Genomic DNA, 17,692 nt, shown 5'->3' with positions numbered 1-17,692 from the left:
GCAATGCAGGAGACTCGGGTTTGGAATCATGATAATAGGGGTCTCAGAGGATGCTTTGTGAGTGAGATTAAGGAAAGTTTTGATGTATTTATAATATCCTATCTTTACGAGAAATTTTCTGAAGAAAAAGTTATGAAATCTTAACATTCATTAATTGTAACCAATGGGAACATGGGCATTTATTATTATTGTCTGTGCTTTTTTTTCTCCCAAATTTTTCAAATTGAAAGAAAGTAAAAAGTTAAATATTTTAAAAATTCCTATTTGTTTTAGGTGTGTGTGAAGTGCATTTATGGAGAAGGAAATGGCAACCACTCCAGTATTCTTGCCTGGGAAGTGCATTTAACTGGGTCTGTGTCAGTGAAATCCAATTTAATGAGAGAATATGAATGGATGGAGCAGATAGAGTTTGCTTATAAAACAAATAGCTTTTTTTAAAAACCCTGCCTGCTTCACCCCATTCATATCATTCTCCTGGCCCTGAAGATATAGATGGGTTTACTTGGTCCAGAAACCCTCTGCTCTCAGGCCCCTACAGACCTCCCCTCCATCCTGTCTCTAATCCAGGGGAGGGAGATTCTTCTTAGTTTGGTGAAATGAAGGTCCTTTTTTATCTGTCCAAGACACTATACCCACGCCCTTGAGTACTTTGCCAGTAAGTGAAATGCTTAGCAGGCATCATTTGTTCACCGACCCTGCTCTACTTGCCATATCTTCCACGAAGACAATAAACATAAAGTCCACCGACTGCTTGATGGGGGGAAATAGGAAGAAAACCAAGGGAAAAATCTTAAAATGTGGTTTAAAGCAGTAGGCCATAGCTGCTGTTGAAGTACCTACTATCTGATAGGCACTGGACTCTAGATCCTTTAAAAACATTGCGAAATTTAAGCTGACAGGATTCCTAAATTAGACTTTGACTTCTTTTCCCATTGCTTCTTTATTTGTCCATCTCACCGTTTACCCTTTGGTTCCCATTCTACCCACCAATGCCAAGTTCAGTTACATAAAATGCACCTCCCAGGAGGGCCTGGAACTTGGCTTTTAGAAAGCATAGACATATTCTTTGGAAACGACTCAAGGAGACTATTTCCAGATAGCACAGAGACCCAGGGAAATGGCCATCACCCAGTCTACCTGAAGATCCTCCGAGTGTGTATGTCCAACCTCAGATTAAGGGAACAAAAGACCAACCATCTATTTACCTGGGTCAGGGAGGTTTCTCAGAATGCGGGACTTTAAGTGCTAAAAGCAGGACAGGCAATTTGGGACAACTACCAGCCCCAAACCTGGGACAGAGTGGAAGTTATGGGACACAGGGCTAGGCAGGGAGCTAGTAGGAGAAGAGAAAGCTAAGTGACCTCCTCCCACAACGTGAATTTGAAGGAAAATTCTGTTGGGTTTCCAGTCGTTTCAAGGAGTGTAGATGTAACTAATGACCAAGAAGCAAAAGACTCCAGAAAGATTTCTTAAGCTTCATAACTTCCGCATATTTGTAGTGTTATTTTTGGTCTGTTTTTATTAGCAGAAGCAAAACACTTGTGATTATAGGTAAGATTTTTCTGTTCCTGTTTTTTTTTGTTTTCGATCATGCGGCACGGCTTGAGGGGTCTTAGTTCTCTGACCAGGTACTAAACCCCGGGCCCACTGGACTGCTAGGGAATTCAGGTAATTTTTTTTTCCTTTGCTTTCTATAATAATACTAGTAAATATGTATTGTGCACTGTTTCTTACATGTTAGTCAATGGATAAGATGTTTTGTATGTATAAACTAATTTAATTCTTATAATCACCCTGCGAGGCAGCAACGAATACTACATTTAAGATGAGGAAATTAAGATTCAGTTTGCCCAAGGTCACAGAGCTTCAGTTTGAGCTCTGGGTATCTCATTCTAAAGCCCTTATTCTTAATCATTAAGCTATACTGCATCTCATAAAATTGGCATGTGTTGTTAATGCAATTTTGTAAAGTTCTGTGTGTTTTTGTATTTTAATAAAATCTTTGAAAGAAAAGAGCAGTTGTACTTGACATTAAGAGCTTGGGGAGCTTAAAAAATGGTGAGGAAGGGACTTCCCTGGTGGTCCAGCGGCTAAGACTCTGAGCTCCCAAAGCAGGGGGCCCAGGTTTCATCCCTGGTCAGAGAACTAGACATTGCATGCTGCAAATAAATAATAATAAAAAAAATTCCACGTGCCACAACTAAGACCTGGTACAGTCAACAAATAAATTTTTTAAAAAAGAAAAATGATAGGAAGGAGGTGGGAAGACAGCAACAGAGTCTACATTCCAGAAGCTAGGGAGGAGGTGAAAAGCAGGGTAAGGAAGGAGAGGAGGATGAGAGGGATAGCTTGGAATGACTGCGAGTCCTACTCTCAACTTAGCCATAGGGAGGTTGACTGGTTTCCTAACAATAACGATAAACATGGCTTCCCTGAATCTTACACTTTTCCTTGTCTACTCTTATATCTCCAATCCCTCCTTCAAACTTGCTGACCTTGTTCTGCCCAGTGATTATGAGAACAAGCAGCAAACAGGATTGAAACACATCAAAACCCGCACCATCACCCATAAATGTGTATTTAATATTCTGCTTAAGATTCAGGAGGAGCCTTTTCACTTCCCAGATCTCATTTGCATTTCCATTGACATCTGAAGGACAAAAGTGAAGAAACAAAACTTGAGCTTTCTTTTTCAAATCACAGTATAGTAGGCTATTATTACTGAAGACCAGAAGAAGAAAACAACTAAACTACACAGTTTACAGTATTTTTTACTATCAACTCAGCCCATTGTAACTTTTCAGAGGGCAGTGATTAACAGTAGCAAGAGTATTAGAAGAATGCTTTACTCTTTTCAAAATAATTTTCTATCTGTCGTTTCACTTTCTCTGTATAAAAACTCCAGTGGAGAAGGTAATGCAGATATTATCAGTCCCATTTTATAGATGAGGAAACTGAAACTCAAATAGATTGTTAGTTTCTGTGAAGAGCTATGAGAGATGCTTTGGTCTTAGATGTAATTAGCTCTCTCCATTTCTGTTGAGTTTCAGTCTGAGTTTCAGATCAATTACTTTAGTATTTCCCAGCACTCTAAAATCTATACTCAGGACTTCCCTAGTGGTCCAGTGGTTAAGAATCCACCTGCCAATTCAGGGGACACAGGTTTGATCCTGGTTCAGCAAGATCCCACATGCCACAGAGCAACGAAGCTCATCCTCTGCAACTACTGGTCCACTCGCCTAGAGCCTGTGCTCCACACTAAGAGAAGCCACTGCAATGAGAAGCCCCCGCACCGCAACTAGAAAGTAGCCCCCACTCACCACAACTAGAGAAAGCCAGCTTGCAGCAATGAAGATCCAGCACAGCCAATAAATAAATAAAGTCTACACTCTTCTATTCCATCACCACTTCCAAACTCCGGACACTTGGCCAACCTCTTCATCCACTTCATCTTCATCCTGCCTCTGTCATGGGTGCAGGTAGTGAAACACAGCAAAGGGCTCGTGTGCCCAGGGCACACAGAAAGCCAACCCTGGCAGCAGGAGTTTGCAGCAAAGCAAGGATTTAGGCTTCCTTGATAGCTCAGCTGGTAAAGAATCCGCCTGTAATGCAGGAGACCACAGTTCGATTCCTGGGTTGAAAAGATCCGCTGGAGAAGGGGTAAGCTACCCAGTTCAGTATTCTTGGGCTTTCCTGGTAGCTCAGCTGGTAAAGAATCTGCCTGCAACGCGGGTAGGCCTGGGTTCAATCCCTGGGTTGGGAAGATCCCCTGGAGAAGGGAAAGGCTACCCACTCCAGTATTCTGGCCTAGATGATTCCATGGACTGGATAAGTCCATGGGGTCACAAAGAGTTGGACACAATTGAGCAACTTTCTCTTTCACTTTCAAGAATTTATTGCAGGGTGCCAAGCAAGGGTGTGGGAGACAATCCTCAGATCCACTCCCACTAGGTCCTGAGTTAGTGGATTTTTAAAAGGGAAGAGCCAAGAGGCTGGGATTAATCATTGTCCTGTGACAACTTTGTGACATTTCTTCATTGTAGTTTTGGAAGCCAGGATATCTCTGGTTTATGATTCTCTCTCTGGCCAGGTGGTTCATGGCTTGGGGGTCTTTTAGTTCATCTTGCCCTGGAGGAACAGCCCGAGTTTGTATGGTGGTAGTTTGTATGGTGGTAGTTTGTATGGTGTTTGTTTGTATGTTGTGTTACTTACAACAACAATTTTAGCCATCTGACTCTGATTGATTAGCATTCAGTTAGCACAGGACTGAAGTCAGAGGAGACAAGAAAGGGAATAAGTTTTGGACAGAGAAGTTAATCACAAACTCTGCAGGGGAACTAAGTTTTAGAGGGACTCGGTTTCAGTAGAGAAGCACTGCATTGTATAACCACTGTTTTACTGCACTGGCTCCTTGAATGACTATTCACAACTGATGACAAAAATCTTTCTTGCCTTAAGGCTTCAACATACCTTTTTCTTTTGCCTTCCTTTAACGGTTTTAAAATAGATAAACACAAGTTCTTTAAGATTTCTCCCTTCAGGTATACGTGCATGTGCTTAGACTGTTTGCGATCTCAATGGCACCCCACTCCAGTACTCTTGCCTGGGAAATCCCATGGACAGAGGAGCCTGGTAGGCTGCAGTCCATGGAGTCACTAAGAGTCAGACACGACTGAGCGACTTCACTTTCACTTTTCACTTTCATGCATTGGAGAAGGAAATGGCAACACACTCCAGTGTTCTTGCCTGGAGAATCCCAGGGACGGGGGAGCCTGGTGGGCTGCCGTCTACGGGGTCTCACAGAGTCAGACACGACTGAAGTGACTTAGCAGCAGCAGCAGCAGCAGACTATAGCCTGCCAGGCTCCTCTGTCCATGCAATTTTTTAGGCAAGAATACTGGAGTGGGTTGCCATTTCCTACTCCAGGGGATCTTCCTGACCCGGGGATCAAACCCACGTCTCTTCTGTCCCTTGCATTGGCAGAGGGATTCTCTACCACTGCCTCACATGAGAAGTCCTCTCCCTTCAAGAAGCAGAGCTTAATTCTCCTCCCTTCAAGCATGAGCTGGATGTTAAGTTGCTTCTAATAAATAGAATGTAAATCTTCCTCAACTTACTATGGGACTTTGTCCCAATAAACCCATCAAAAATTAAAAATATTTTAGGTTGAAAATGTACTTAATACATCTAAGCCACATAACACCATAGCCTAACCTAACTTAAATGTGCTCAGAACACTTATTAGCCTACAGTTGGGCTAATAAAATCATCTAACACAACATTTTATAATAAAATGTTGAGTATTTCATGTAATTTATTCAATGTGTACCGAAAGTGAAAAATATAATACTTGTATGGGTACAGAATGGTTGTAACGGCATCAGTTGTTTACCGTCATGATCCCCTTTAGGGAAGAGTATGGCACTGCATCTCAATAGCCTAGGAAAAGATTACAATTCACAATTCTAACTTCAGTTTCTAAGGAATGTGTATCACTTTCAAACCATCATAAACACGAAAAATCGTAAGTTTAACCATGGTTAGTTGGGGACTGTCTATAAAGTGGAAGTGATGAGGATTAGGTAAAAACACTAGGTCAGAAAAAGCACTGCAGCTTCCTCTCTGCTCTCTCTCTGCTCACAGCTGCCATGTCAGGAGGACACTCAAGCAGCCCTGTGGAAAGGCCCAGGTGGTGGAGGAACTGAGGCCTTTTGCCAACAACTAGTAAGGAAGTGAAGCATCTGACCAACAGCCATGTAAATGAGGCATCTTAAAAGTACATCAAGTTGGGGATTTCCATGGTGGTCCAGTGGCTAAGATTCTGTGCTTCCAATGCAGGGGGCCCAGGTTCAATCTCTGATCAGGGAACTGGATCCCACAATTAAGAGTTTGTATGCCACAGCTAAAACAGATTCAGCATGCCACAACTAAAAGACCTCACATGCTGCAACTTAAAGAAGCCACACGCTTCAACTAAGACCCAGCACAGCCAAATAAATAGATATTAAAAAAAAAAAAAAGAAATCAAGCCTTCAGATGACTGGAGCTGCAGCCGAAAGCTTTATTGCAACCTAATGTGAGTTTCTGAGACAATAGCACCCAACTAAGCCTCTCCCAGATTCCTGACTCTCAGAAAATGTAAGATAATAGGTTTTTTTTTTGGTTTTGTTGTTTCAAGCCTCAACGTTTTGGGGTTATTTGCTAGGCAGAAATATATCACTAATATCCTATGTAGTTCCTTTCTTGATTCCAGCTGATGATGTGATGTAGCTTGAGAGTTTCATAGCTTGAACACATTTGGGTGCCAATCATTGCAGTGGAGAGATAAACTGAATGACAAGGAGATTCCAAGGAAGAGCTAGGCACAGGACCTGTGTCTCTAGTTTTAAAACTCTAGGGACTTTTCCTGGTGGTCCAGTGGTTAAGACTCCCTGCTTCCAATGCAAGGAATGTGGTTCAATCCCTCATCAAAGAACTAAGATCTCACATGCTGTGAGGCCAAAAATTAAAAATAAATAAAGTGTACAACTTGAAAAAAAAATCACTCTAACTTGTGACAGAAGAGAACAAGAGTGGCATCCAAGAAACTCCTATTGGAACAGAACAAATGAGGAAGAATGAGGGCTTGGACTAGAATGGCAGCTTGTTGAAGATGGAGGAAGCCAAGTAGGTGTTCTACTGTATAGGGAAGTTTTGTGTTTTGTATATAGGGAAGACTGGGGAGGGAAAACAACCCGGTATCTGTCTGAAATCGCTTTCTTCAGGGAGCCAATGCTGTCTAACTGCGGAATCCAAAAATCCGAAGGCCTTTTCCCAACCCTCCTGCCTGAGATTACCTCTCCCCTGGCTTTGCGGACATAGTGTCACGTGGCTCCCTTTCACCCTCTTAGGGTGTTCCACCTCTGGCTTGCCTCCTGATTCCTCCCTATCTATCAACAACGACACATTTTCTCTTTCACTCAGGGTTAAAACTTGGAGCTCTTCTCAACTCTTCTCTCTTTTCTTTCTTCAACATGGATTTGTCAAATCCCTAACAAGCACCAGGTTCTGTGTTAAACATTAGAGATGCAAATAGGCATGGCCTTAGCCTTTATGACGTTTTCACTGTACAGGGGAAGACAGACATCAGACATTCACGAAGTGAGAGAAGTGAGAGAATTCCCTGGTGGTCCAGTGGTTAGGACTCCGAGCTTTCACTGCTGGGCCCAGGGGGCCTGTGTGTGATGCTTGATTGGAGAAATAAGATCTTGGAAAACACACACACGAGGAGCATAGCAGTTTTTTCCCAGTTCAAAGGCCTCTGCTTTATTTTAAATTTAAACAACTTTATTTAGGTATAATTGACATATAATAAGCTGCACATATTTAAAGTGTACAATTTCATGAGTTTTTTACATGAAACCATTACCCTAGTCAAGATAAAGAATGATTCATTATCCCTTCAAACTTCCTCATGCCCCTTTGTTTCATGCGACGATTTCTCTTGCCTTCACCCTCCTCATCCCCAGCCAACCACTGACTTGCTTTCTATCACTATTAGATTGGTTTGAATTTTCTAGAATTTTATGTAAATGGACTCATACAATATATACTCTTTTTTCTTTTGCCTCTTTTTACTCACCATAAATTTGAGATTCATTCATTGCTGTGAATGAATCACAGTTCATTTTTGTTTATTGTTTATTTCTATTTATTGTTCAAACAGAAATCATAGTTCATTTCTGTTTATTCCTGAGAAGTATCCCATTGTATTTTTTGCTGTTCAGTCACTAAGTCATGTCCGACTTTTTGTGACCCCATGGACTGCAGCATGCCAGGCTCCTCTCTCCTTCACTATTTCCTAGAATTTGCTCAAACTCATGTCCATTGAGTCGGTGATACTATCCAATCATTTCATACTGTCTCCCCCTTCTCCTGCTGCCCTCAGTCTTTCCCAGCATCAAGGTCTTTTCCAGTGAGTCAGCTCTTCACACCAGGTGGGCAAAGTATTGAAGCTTCAGCTTCAGCCTCAGTCCTTCCAGTGAATATTCAGGGTTGATTTCCTTTAGCATTGACTGGTTTGATCTGATTTATCATAAATCGTTTATTCATTTACCTGATGATGAATTTGGGGTTGCTTCCAGGGGACTTTTTTTTTCCCCTTATAAATAAGGTGCCGAGAATATTTGTGTACAAATCTTTCTGTGCTCATTGGTTTCTTCTTCCCTGGGGTAAATATCTAGGAGTACAATTGCTGAATCATATAGTGGGTATTGGGTTGGCCAAGAAGTTTGTTTGGGTTACCCATACCATCTTACACAGTATGTTTAACTTAAAAAAAAATTTCCGAATTGTTTCCAGAGGGTTGTACCATTCATTTTACACTCCCACCAGCAGAATATGAGAGATCCAAGTTCTCCACAGCTTTTCCAACACTCAGATCACTTTAAATTTTAGGTGTGTATATAGTGGTTTTTCACTGTGGTCTTAATTTGTATTTCCCTAATGACTAATGATTTGAATATCTTTTTATGTGTTTATTTGTCATGCATATATCTTCTTTGCTGAACAAGCCTCTAAATCTTTTGCCCAATTTCTTTTATTGGGCTGTTTGTTTTCTTATTATTAATTTTTGAGAGTTATTTCTGTGTTCTAGATACAAGTCCTTTGTCAGATATGTGATTTGTAATCATTTCTCCTAGTTTGTGGCTTATTTTTAGTTCTCTTAACAATGTCTTTCAAAGAGCATTTGATTTTAATTTTGATGAAGTCCAGTATATCCATTTGTCCTATAAAGGACTGTGCTAAGGATAACTAAGAACTTTGGCCTCATCCACGTCACAGAAAAGGGCAAACTGTAGCCTAAAGGAGAGGACTGAGAGACAGGACCAGAGATAGTCACCAGCAGGGGCCCCTGGGTGGGTTGGGGGAGTGGGAGTGGGCTGGGGGCTGGGGAGGGAAGGCGGGGGGAGGGGAGACGAAGAGACCCAGTTACAGGTGATTAAGACATTGGGTGGATTGTCATACAAGCAGAGTAGTGGATATGTTTATTAGCATTCAGCATATATTCCCACGTTCCTAACATGTTTTTTTCCTTCCAGTGTGCTTTCCTATACTGCAGAGGCTGAAAAAAATAAGGATTATATTTCTCAACATACCTTGTAGTCAGTCAGATGTACTTGGGTGAGATTTAAGAGGCAGAAGTGAGACAAAGGTCATCCCTCTGCTACTTTGGCTATTTCTCCTGGCAAGCAAGGCCTTGGAGATGTGATCTATTTCTACTGCAGCAGCCCAGTGATGTCTCAAGCTTTGCAAACATTGAGAGGTGGTTGCATCAGAGTGCAGCGGCGGCAATGTCCTGATTATAGCTTCCAGATCCCTGGATCACAGTTGCGACCACTTGTTCTCAAGCCCCATCATCAGTGGAGACGTCCAGGTGCTCCACCCTCTCTGACTATGGCAGAGGTAGCAGCTCGTCTGATAGAGCACTTTTATCATGTTCTGGAGCTCCATTGCTGGAGTTTCAGCCCAGAGTGGGTGCTTCTAGACATTCCAAGTGAGTTTGTAAGCACGTATGTCTTCATATCCTTGTACTACTTGGAGGGGGTTTTGTTTTCTGCATTGAACCTTCAGTGATACAAGCAGTCAGACTGTATCTGAGAGGAATGATAAAGAGTAAAAGGGCTCTGTGGTGTGGGAGGAATGTCACAATGTATGAAATCATTCATTTATTCAACATGTAACAGACACAAAGTGGGTGCTATTGCTAGATACTAGGAATATCAGCCTGCCCTGAAGGAACTTACACAATCTTATGATTCAAGATATGATGACAGAAATATATTGGGGCACTATGTGCTCACAGACATGTTCTCATCAATTCTGGAGAGGTCATGAAGGAGGTGACCTATAAGCCTGGTTTTAAGGCATGAGTAAGAATTAGCCAGTTAAGAGGAAAGAGAAAATCCTTCTCTCGGTACCAGTGTAAATTATGAAAAAAAAGTTTAAAATTTCTATATTTACCCCCCCCCCAACATAACTTCCCACAAGAAAGGAGAGAGCAGATGTGTGTTTCTAAAGACCTTAGAGGAGGGGGCTAGAGATAATATAGGGTTTCCTAGGTAGGAGGGAGTAGCAGGAGTTTGAATGTGTTTTGAGTAAGCAGTTGACTTAAGAGAGAGTCTGGGCTCCCCAGAGAATAAGGGTAAGGGATCCAAGCTGGCCTCAACTTTTCAGTCCTCTTTACTCCCTCACTTCTCACAAGAAAATCAGAATGGCATGGAATTCCAAGTCGAAGGCCAGGTTCAGTGCCAGGGTCTGTACTTACTTGCTATAAGGCCTCAGATGTATTATTTAACTTCTTTTAATCTGCTTACTCATCTGTGCAATGGGGATAATAATATCCCTTTCCCACAGTGTTGTGAAGGTCTAACCAGATAATAGATGTGGGAAAAAATTCTGTAAATTACAAACACTATAAAAATATTAGTCACTGTTATCAAATAGGTAACTATGTCTTGTTGATTCTGTCTCAGATATATCTCTGTTACAAACTGAATTGTATCCTCCGTAAATTCATATGATGATAATGTGACTGTAGTTGGTAACTGGGCCTTTAAGAAGGCAATGAAAGTTAAAGGGGGTTAATGAAGGGTTAATGAAGATTAATGAAGGTTAAAGGGGGCAATGAAGGTTAAAGGTCATAAAGGTGGGGTGTTAACCTGACAGGATGGTGTCCTTATTAAGGAGAGGAAGAAAGGGACTTCCCAGTGTTTGGGACTTCGCTTTCCAATACAGGGAGTGCAGGTTTGATCTATGGTCAGGGAACTAACATCCCAAATGCCTCAAGGCCAAAAAACCAAAACATAAAACAGAAGCAATATTGTAAGAAAATGCAATAAAGTTTTTAAAAAAAAAACAAAAAGAGGAAGAGCCACTAAAGCCTTCTCTCCATGTGAATACAGAGGGAAGGTCCCGTAAGGGCATGGCGAGAAGACAGACATCTACAAGCCAGGAAGAAAAGTCTCTCCAGAAACCAACCCTGATGGCACCTTGATCTTGGATTTCTAAGCTCCAGGACTGTAAGAAAATAAATATCTGCTGTTTAAGACATCCAGGCTCCAGGATTTTATTACAACAGCCTGAACAGACTAATGTAATCTTTCCCAACAATTCTACTTCTCTTCACCCGACCCCTGCCCTGGTCCTGATTTTGTTCAGGCCTTTATCTCCTCCATATTATCTCTGCATTCTCAAATGCTGCTAAAAGAATCCTTCCAAAGAGTATACTCAAAAACTGACTAGGGAGAGGAGACACCAGTCCACATGTCCTACCAACCTCCCAGAATCCTTCTTGCTGGAATCAATCTCGGCTGAGTAATGCGTGAGCCACCAGGAAGGACCCTGAATCAGAATGATTGGCCAGAGACAATCTGGAAACTAGCCTTATTACCATAAATCTGAGACTGCGAGCCATGTGGCAAAGCAGTTCTCCTGGATTTTCTTACCCAGCAGCTGTCTGCACAGTCACCTCTTCTCAACAAAGACTCTTTGCTTTGTCAGAAAAACAAAAATAAAATACAAAAAACCTGACTAGAACATAGGACTATCTTCTACAGCAGAAAAGACTCAGCTGAACACGAGACTCCTCTAAACTTGATTCACCTGACTTTTTAGGTTTGTCTCCTGTCCTCCCACCACATACCCTATGCTCCAGCCTCACTGAAATTCTTATTATTGCTTGTTCTGTGCTCTTCTACAGTTCTCCATTTTCACTTGTACAGTTCCTCCTCCTTAAACTGCCTTTTCCCCTTCCTGATCACCCCTCCTTCCATCACCTTCTCATTCACACTGTCTCACTTTTTCCATTGGCACATCTATTTATCCCTCAGCCCTGGATCAAGTGACATCTACTCCCTGAAGCCTTAGACAGCATTTTGCACACCCTTCTCTTATAAAACTTATCTCATTGTTTTATAAACATTATTTTCAGAGTCTTCCTTACTAGATTCTGAGAACCTGAAAGAAAGATACCTATTCATCACTGAATCTTCTTTTGTACTTGAAACAAAGCAGGTACTGGATATACGTGTCTTACATAAACCAAAAAGACCCAGAGTCCAGACAAGACATACACAAAAAAATTAAACAACAATGGCAGTTGAGGAACCACAAGTTATGTATTGGGTATCCTCCATGGCACCTAGCCCAGTGTCTTGTACATAGTAGACTCAGTAACATCACTGAATTAGGTTTCAAATGAAAAGTAAGAGAAAATAAGAATCACAAATCTGGGAGAACTCCAGGATGGGATTTCAAAGCTGGTACCCACTACTATGGGCTTCCCTGGTAGCTCAGCTGGTAAAGAATTGGCCTGCAATGCAGGAGACCCCAGTTCAATTCCTGGTTGGGAAGATCCCCTGGAGAAGGGAACGGCCACCCACTCCAGTACGCTGGCCTGAAGAATTCCACAGACAGAGGAGCCTGGCAGGCTACACACAGTCCATGGGGTCAAAAAGAGTCAGATATGACTGAGCAACTTTCACTGTCACCTACTAATATAACCAAAGGTCCTAGCTGGTGCCCTCAAACTTAGTCCATACCTCTATTCCTCTGTACCTTACCTCCTCTGCTCCAGACTATCAGCTCTTTTGAAGTGGGGAGGCACGAGAGTCTCTTACTCATCTTCGTTATCTTGCATTCTTTATCTGTTGGTATTTAGCCAGATGCTTTGCACATGATAAGCATCCAATAATGTCTTTTACATTTTGCTAAAAACCAAAGATTATGCTGAACCTGGGGGGATCAGAATAGGCTGCAGATAAGAAAAATAGAAATCCAGATCAGGGACACAGCAGGAAGGAATTTGTTTCTTGTTGCTGTTCTGACAAATCACCACAAACTTAGTGGCTTAAAACAATAGAGATTCATTATCTTACAGTTCTAGAGATTAGACGTCTGAAAACAGGTCCTACAGAGCTAAAATTGAAGTGTTAAGACCGTGTTCCTTCTACAAGCTCTAGGGGAAAATCTGTTTCCTGACCTTTTCCAGTTTCTAGAGACTGCTGCATTCTTTGGCTGATGACCCTGCATCCTCTTGACCTCTGCTTCAGTTGTCACATCTCCTTCTCTCATTCTGACTCTCCTGTCTCCCTCTTTGAGGACCCTTGTGGCTACATTGAGCCCACCCAGATAATCCAGGATAATCTTCCCCTCTCAAGCTCTTTAACTTAATCTCATCTGCAAAGTCCCTTTTGCTACATAAAATAACATATTCACAGGTTCTGGGGATTAGGATGTGGGTACTTTGGGGAGCCATTATTCTGTCTACCACAAGGAATAAAGCTGAAGACATAAAAATGCACAACTAATGTTAGGAGATGGACCTTTCCTGCTGAAGCAAAGGACTCACGAATATTAGAGCCAAGTAAGATAGGAGAGGTGATGGCACCCCACTCCAGTACTCTTGCCTGGAAAATCCCATGGACAGAGGAGCCTGGTAGGCTGCAGTCCATGGGGTCGATAAGAGTCGGACATGACTGAGCGACTTCACTTTGACTTTTCACTTTCATTCATTGGAGAAGGAAATGGCAACCCACTCCAGTGTTCTTGCCTGGAGAATCCCAGGGATGGGGGAGCCTGGTGGGCTGCTGTCTATGGGGTCGCACAGAGTCAGACATTACTGAAGCGACTTAGCAGCAGCAGCAAGATAGGAAAACTAGATTGAAGAGGCCTTGGGGTTTGGAGATGATAGAGATTTTTAAATTGATATTGCCAGCGTGGATCTCCGGTCTCACACATACCAGAAGCCTAGTAGCTACCTCAACTTGGATGTCCAATCAGCAAATCAAGCTCAACATGGCTAAAAACACTGTCCCTGATCTTCCCTTTCTGGCTGTCCTTCACCAAATCTATTCCTCACACAAACTTTCTCCATTTCAGTCAATGAAAACTCCACCCTCCCACTTGCTCAGGTCAAATGCTTTGGCACTGATTTTCAATCACTCTCAACATCCAAACTGTCAAACAATTCTATTGGTTCTTCTTTCAAACCCATTAAAAATCCGATCATTTCTACTTGTGCAACCACAACACTGCTCCAAACCACCATCATCTCTCACCTGTATTATTGTAATAGCCTTCTCACTGGTCTTCCTGCCCATGCCTCTATTCCTTTCATTTGCCATGCAGGAGCCAGAAGATCCTTTAAACCATAAGTTAGATCATGTCACTCTTCTGCTCAAAATCTTCCAATGGCTACTATCTTAGTTAGAGAAAAACCAAAGTCCTTGCAACAGTCTACACTATCCTGCACCATATGGCTTCTGGTTACCTTTTTGACCTTATCTTTTTTAAAAAAATAATTAAATTAATTTATTTATTTTTGGCTGTGCTGGGTCTTCGTTCCTTCGTAGGCTTTTCTCTAGTTGTGGTGAGCAGAGGCGACTCTTGTTTTGGAGCACAGGCTCTAGAGTGTTTGAGCTCCAGTAGTTGCAGTTCCCTGGATCTAGAGCACTAGCTTAGTAGATATGGTGCACAGGCTTGGTTGCTCCATGGAATGTGGGATCTTCCCGGACCAGGGATCGAACCTGAGTCTCCTGATTTGCAGGTGGATTCTTTACCACTGAGGCACCAGGGAAGCCCTGATCTCATCTTTTACTACTCTTTCCTTTGCTCATCGCATTCCAGTCACATTGACCTCCTTCCTATTCCTCTAACACATCAAGTATAGCATGTACTTGACATTTCCTCTGGATCATTCTTCCCCCAGATAGTCCCATGACTCAATTCTTCACTTCCCTCAGCTTTGTATCCAAGACCTCACCTTAATAGTGAGGTCTGCTCTGATCATCCTATTTAAAATTACAAAGGTCCGTCTAGTCAAGGCTATGGTTTTTCCAGTGGTCATGTATGGATGGGAGAGTTGGACTGTGAAGAAAGCTGAGTGCCGAAGAATTGATGCTTTTGAACTGTGGTGTTGGAGAAGACTCTTGAGAGTCCCTTGGACTGCAAGGAGATCCAACCAGTCCGTTCTGAAGGAGATCAGCCCTGGGTGTTCTTTGGAAGGAATGATGCTAAAGCTGAAACTCCAGTACTTTGGCCACCTCATGCGAAGAGTTGACTCATTGGAAAAGACTCTGATGCTGGGAGGGATTGGGGGCAGGAGGAGAAGGGGACGACAGAGGATGAGATGGCTGGATGGCATCACTGACTCGATGGATGTGAGTCTGAGTGAACTCCGGGAGTTGGTGATGGACAGGAAGGCCTGGTGTGCTGCAATTCATGGGGTCACAGAGAGTCTGACACGACTGAGTGACTGAACTGAACTGAACTGAACTCATCTCTATTCCATTTCATTTTTTTTTTTTTTTAATTTTGGCAGTGCCAAGAGACATGAAATCTTAGTTGTTCCCTGACCAGGGATCAAACCCTCGCCCTCTGCATTGGCAGAGTGGAATCTTAACCACTGGACCATCAGAGTAGTCCCTTGATTTTATTTTTGTTAACACTGATCACTAACACCTGTACATTTTATTTAGTTTATTGTCCACCTTTTTTCCTACCCAGAAGAGCAAGGAGAGCGAGATGTATGCTTCTTTTTTTTTTTGGGGGTGGGAGGTGGGGGTGAGGGTGGGGGTGGGGGTGGGGTGGCGGGTGTCATACCACACAGCTTGCAGGATCCCAGTTCTCTGACCAGGGATCGAACCCTGGCCCCTGGCAGTGGACCATCAGGGAATTCCCTGTATGCCTTTTTCGGTTTACACATATGTCTTCAATGCCCCAAATAGTATCTGACATATAATGAACTTTTCAGTAAATACTTGTTGAACAAATGAATGAAAAGTCAAGGTGATAACTTCAGACATGGCTGGAGTCAGGTTCTCAGCATGTTATTAGAACTCCTTCTTAGTTTTGCTTTCCTTTGCACTGACTTCATTCTCAAACAGGCTTGAGATCTTATGGTGATGGCATGATGGCCACCAGCAGCTCCAGATTTACATTCTCACAATCCAGCAGCCTTCCCACTCTGGGAAGAGAGTGCCTCTTTCCTGATGATTCCAGTGAAAGCCTTAGAAATGAGTTTTATATTCCGGGTCAAGTGTCAATCCCTACAACAGTCCTAAAGGTAGAGCAAGAAAAAGCCTGGGTCATGGGGACCTTCTGGCACAGGCGTGAAATTCCGCTCTACATAGACTCAGAACAGCAGAACGTTAAGTTCCCAAATGGGGTGCTATCACTTGAAGAGGGATATAGGCTCAGCTGGCAGAAACAACAGATGTCCATCACATAAATGATGACCCACCCAGCAGACCTCGGCCAGAACAGCATTGTCCTGCCTCTCCATTTTCACATCCAATCAGATCAACCTCTGAACGTTGGTAAGGTCCTCTCAACTGCCTTTTCACCTGTCAGTTACGGTATTTCCCTATCCCTGAATGGCCCAAATATGATCTCCCTCATCTTGACTCTTTAACAGATGTGGTCTCTCTCCCACTTCTGAGCATCCTACTTGTTTCTACTTCTCTTGTAGTTATTTTTTTCACAATGTGCCCTATACCTTACTTATTTGTGTATATTATGAACTGTTGTGGAAAACGGCCGCTTTCCGCGCCCAAGCCGACACACCTCACGCCCTCAGCAACTGCGGTGACTAGATACGCACCAGGGCCGCCAGGGCGCGCCAAGTGCCAGGCGCGAGGCCGCCGGGAGGGAGTCGGAGGAAGAGTGGGCAGGAGGCGCTGTGATTGGCAGTTGCTGCAGTCAATCGGACGCAGGCGGGGGCGGGGCGGGGCGGGGCGCCAGGGAGGCCCGTGGGCGAGAGGCGGGGTCTGCATGAATGGGGCGCGCGGCGCGCGGCTGCAGTCGGCGCTCGGGGGGGAAGCAAGAGTCCTGGCCCGGAGTGGGTGGGAGGAAGCGAAGTGTTGGGGGGAGGGAAAGAGCGCGGGGGGCGGGGAGGGGCAGCGCCGGGGCGGCGCGCTGAGATCGGCTAGGCGGCGGGTGTGAGCGAGAGCCGTGGCCGCGGTGCCTGTCGCTGCGGTGCAGCTGTCCGCTGCACCGCCTCCTGTCGGACCCCGAGGAGCCCCCGACCCGGCGGAGGAGTAGGGACCGGGGTAGCTGGCACTGAGGGAAGAGCTGGGTCCGAGCGGCCGTGCCCAGGAGCCCCGGGCGTGGAGGTGGGGGGGCTAAGGCCCCCAAGGGGGCCCCGCCGCGATGGGCAACCTGGAGAGCGCCGAGGGGGGCCCGGGCGAGCCCTCCTCTGTCTCGCTCCTGCCGCCGCCTGGCAAGATGCCGATGCCGGAGCCCTGTGAGCTGGAAGAGAGGTTCGCCTTGGTGCTGGTGAGAGCCGATCCTGTCCCTTCCCCCCTCCTACCGCCCCCCGCTCAAGCCCCGATCTCAGCGCCCCGGGGGGGACTTTGCCCGGATTCCTCGGTCCGGCCCACCCCTTCAGTCAGGATCCCCAATGGCCCTCGACCCCCAGCGCCTTTCCAGGCGCTGAGCAGCCCCTTCGGGGACCTCCCAAGCGAAGCCTCTACCTCTGGACACTTAGGAGGAGGGGTCCCTAACCCGGGACCGCCCCAGTATCCAGAGTTCTTCCTCTTCTCTCCCCCTTCTGCCGCCCTTCGCACTTCTCCCCACTTCCTTGACAGTCTCCCCAGATCCCTGGGATTCTCATTTCTAAATCTTTGGCGGGAGAGGGGGAATTCAGAAGCTC

The 17,692-nt window shown here is 44.3% G+C and overlaps 1 protein-coding gene across 5 annotated transcripts in view; it reads left to right on the top strand.

Moving 5' to 3' along the window:
• The first annotated feature begins 16,937 nt into the window (after positions 1-16,937).
• FMNL3 (formin like 3) overlaps positions 16,938-17,692 on the top strand; it is a 51,501-nt gene continuing 50,746 nt past the window's right edge. For 3 of the 5 annotated variants that reach the window (XM_070370722.1, XM_070370719.1, XM_070370720.1), the window contains exon 1: positions 16,938-17,316. In XM_070370722.1, the coding sequence (XP_070226823.1) occupies positions 17,191-17,316 (126 nt within the window). In that variant the 5' untranslated portion in view covers positions 16,938-17,190. The remainder of the gene's footprint in view (positions 17,317-17,692) is intronic. The other 2 variants (XM_070370721.1, XM_070370718.1) reach the window with 1 other exon arrangement.

The sequence above is a fragment of the Bos mutus genome, chromosome 5, assembly GCF_027580195.1.
Source record: "Bos mutus isolate GX-2022 chromosome 5, NWIPB_WYAK_1.1, whole genome shotgun sequence".
NCBI classification, from domain to species: Eukaryota; Metazoa; Chordata; class Mammalia; order Artiodactyla; family Bovidae; genus Bos; species Bos mutus.
The sequence above is the reverse complement of the archived record's forward strand: the minus strand, read 5'-3'. Positions and strand labels throughout refer to the sequence as shown.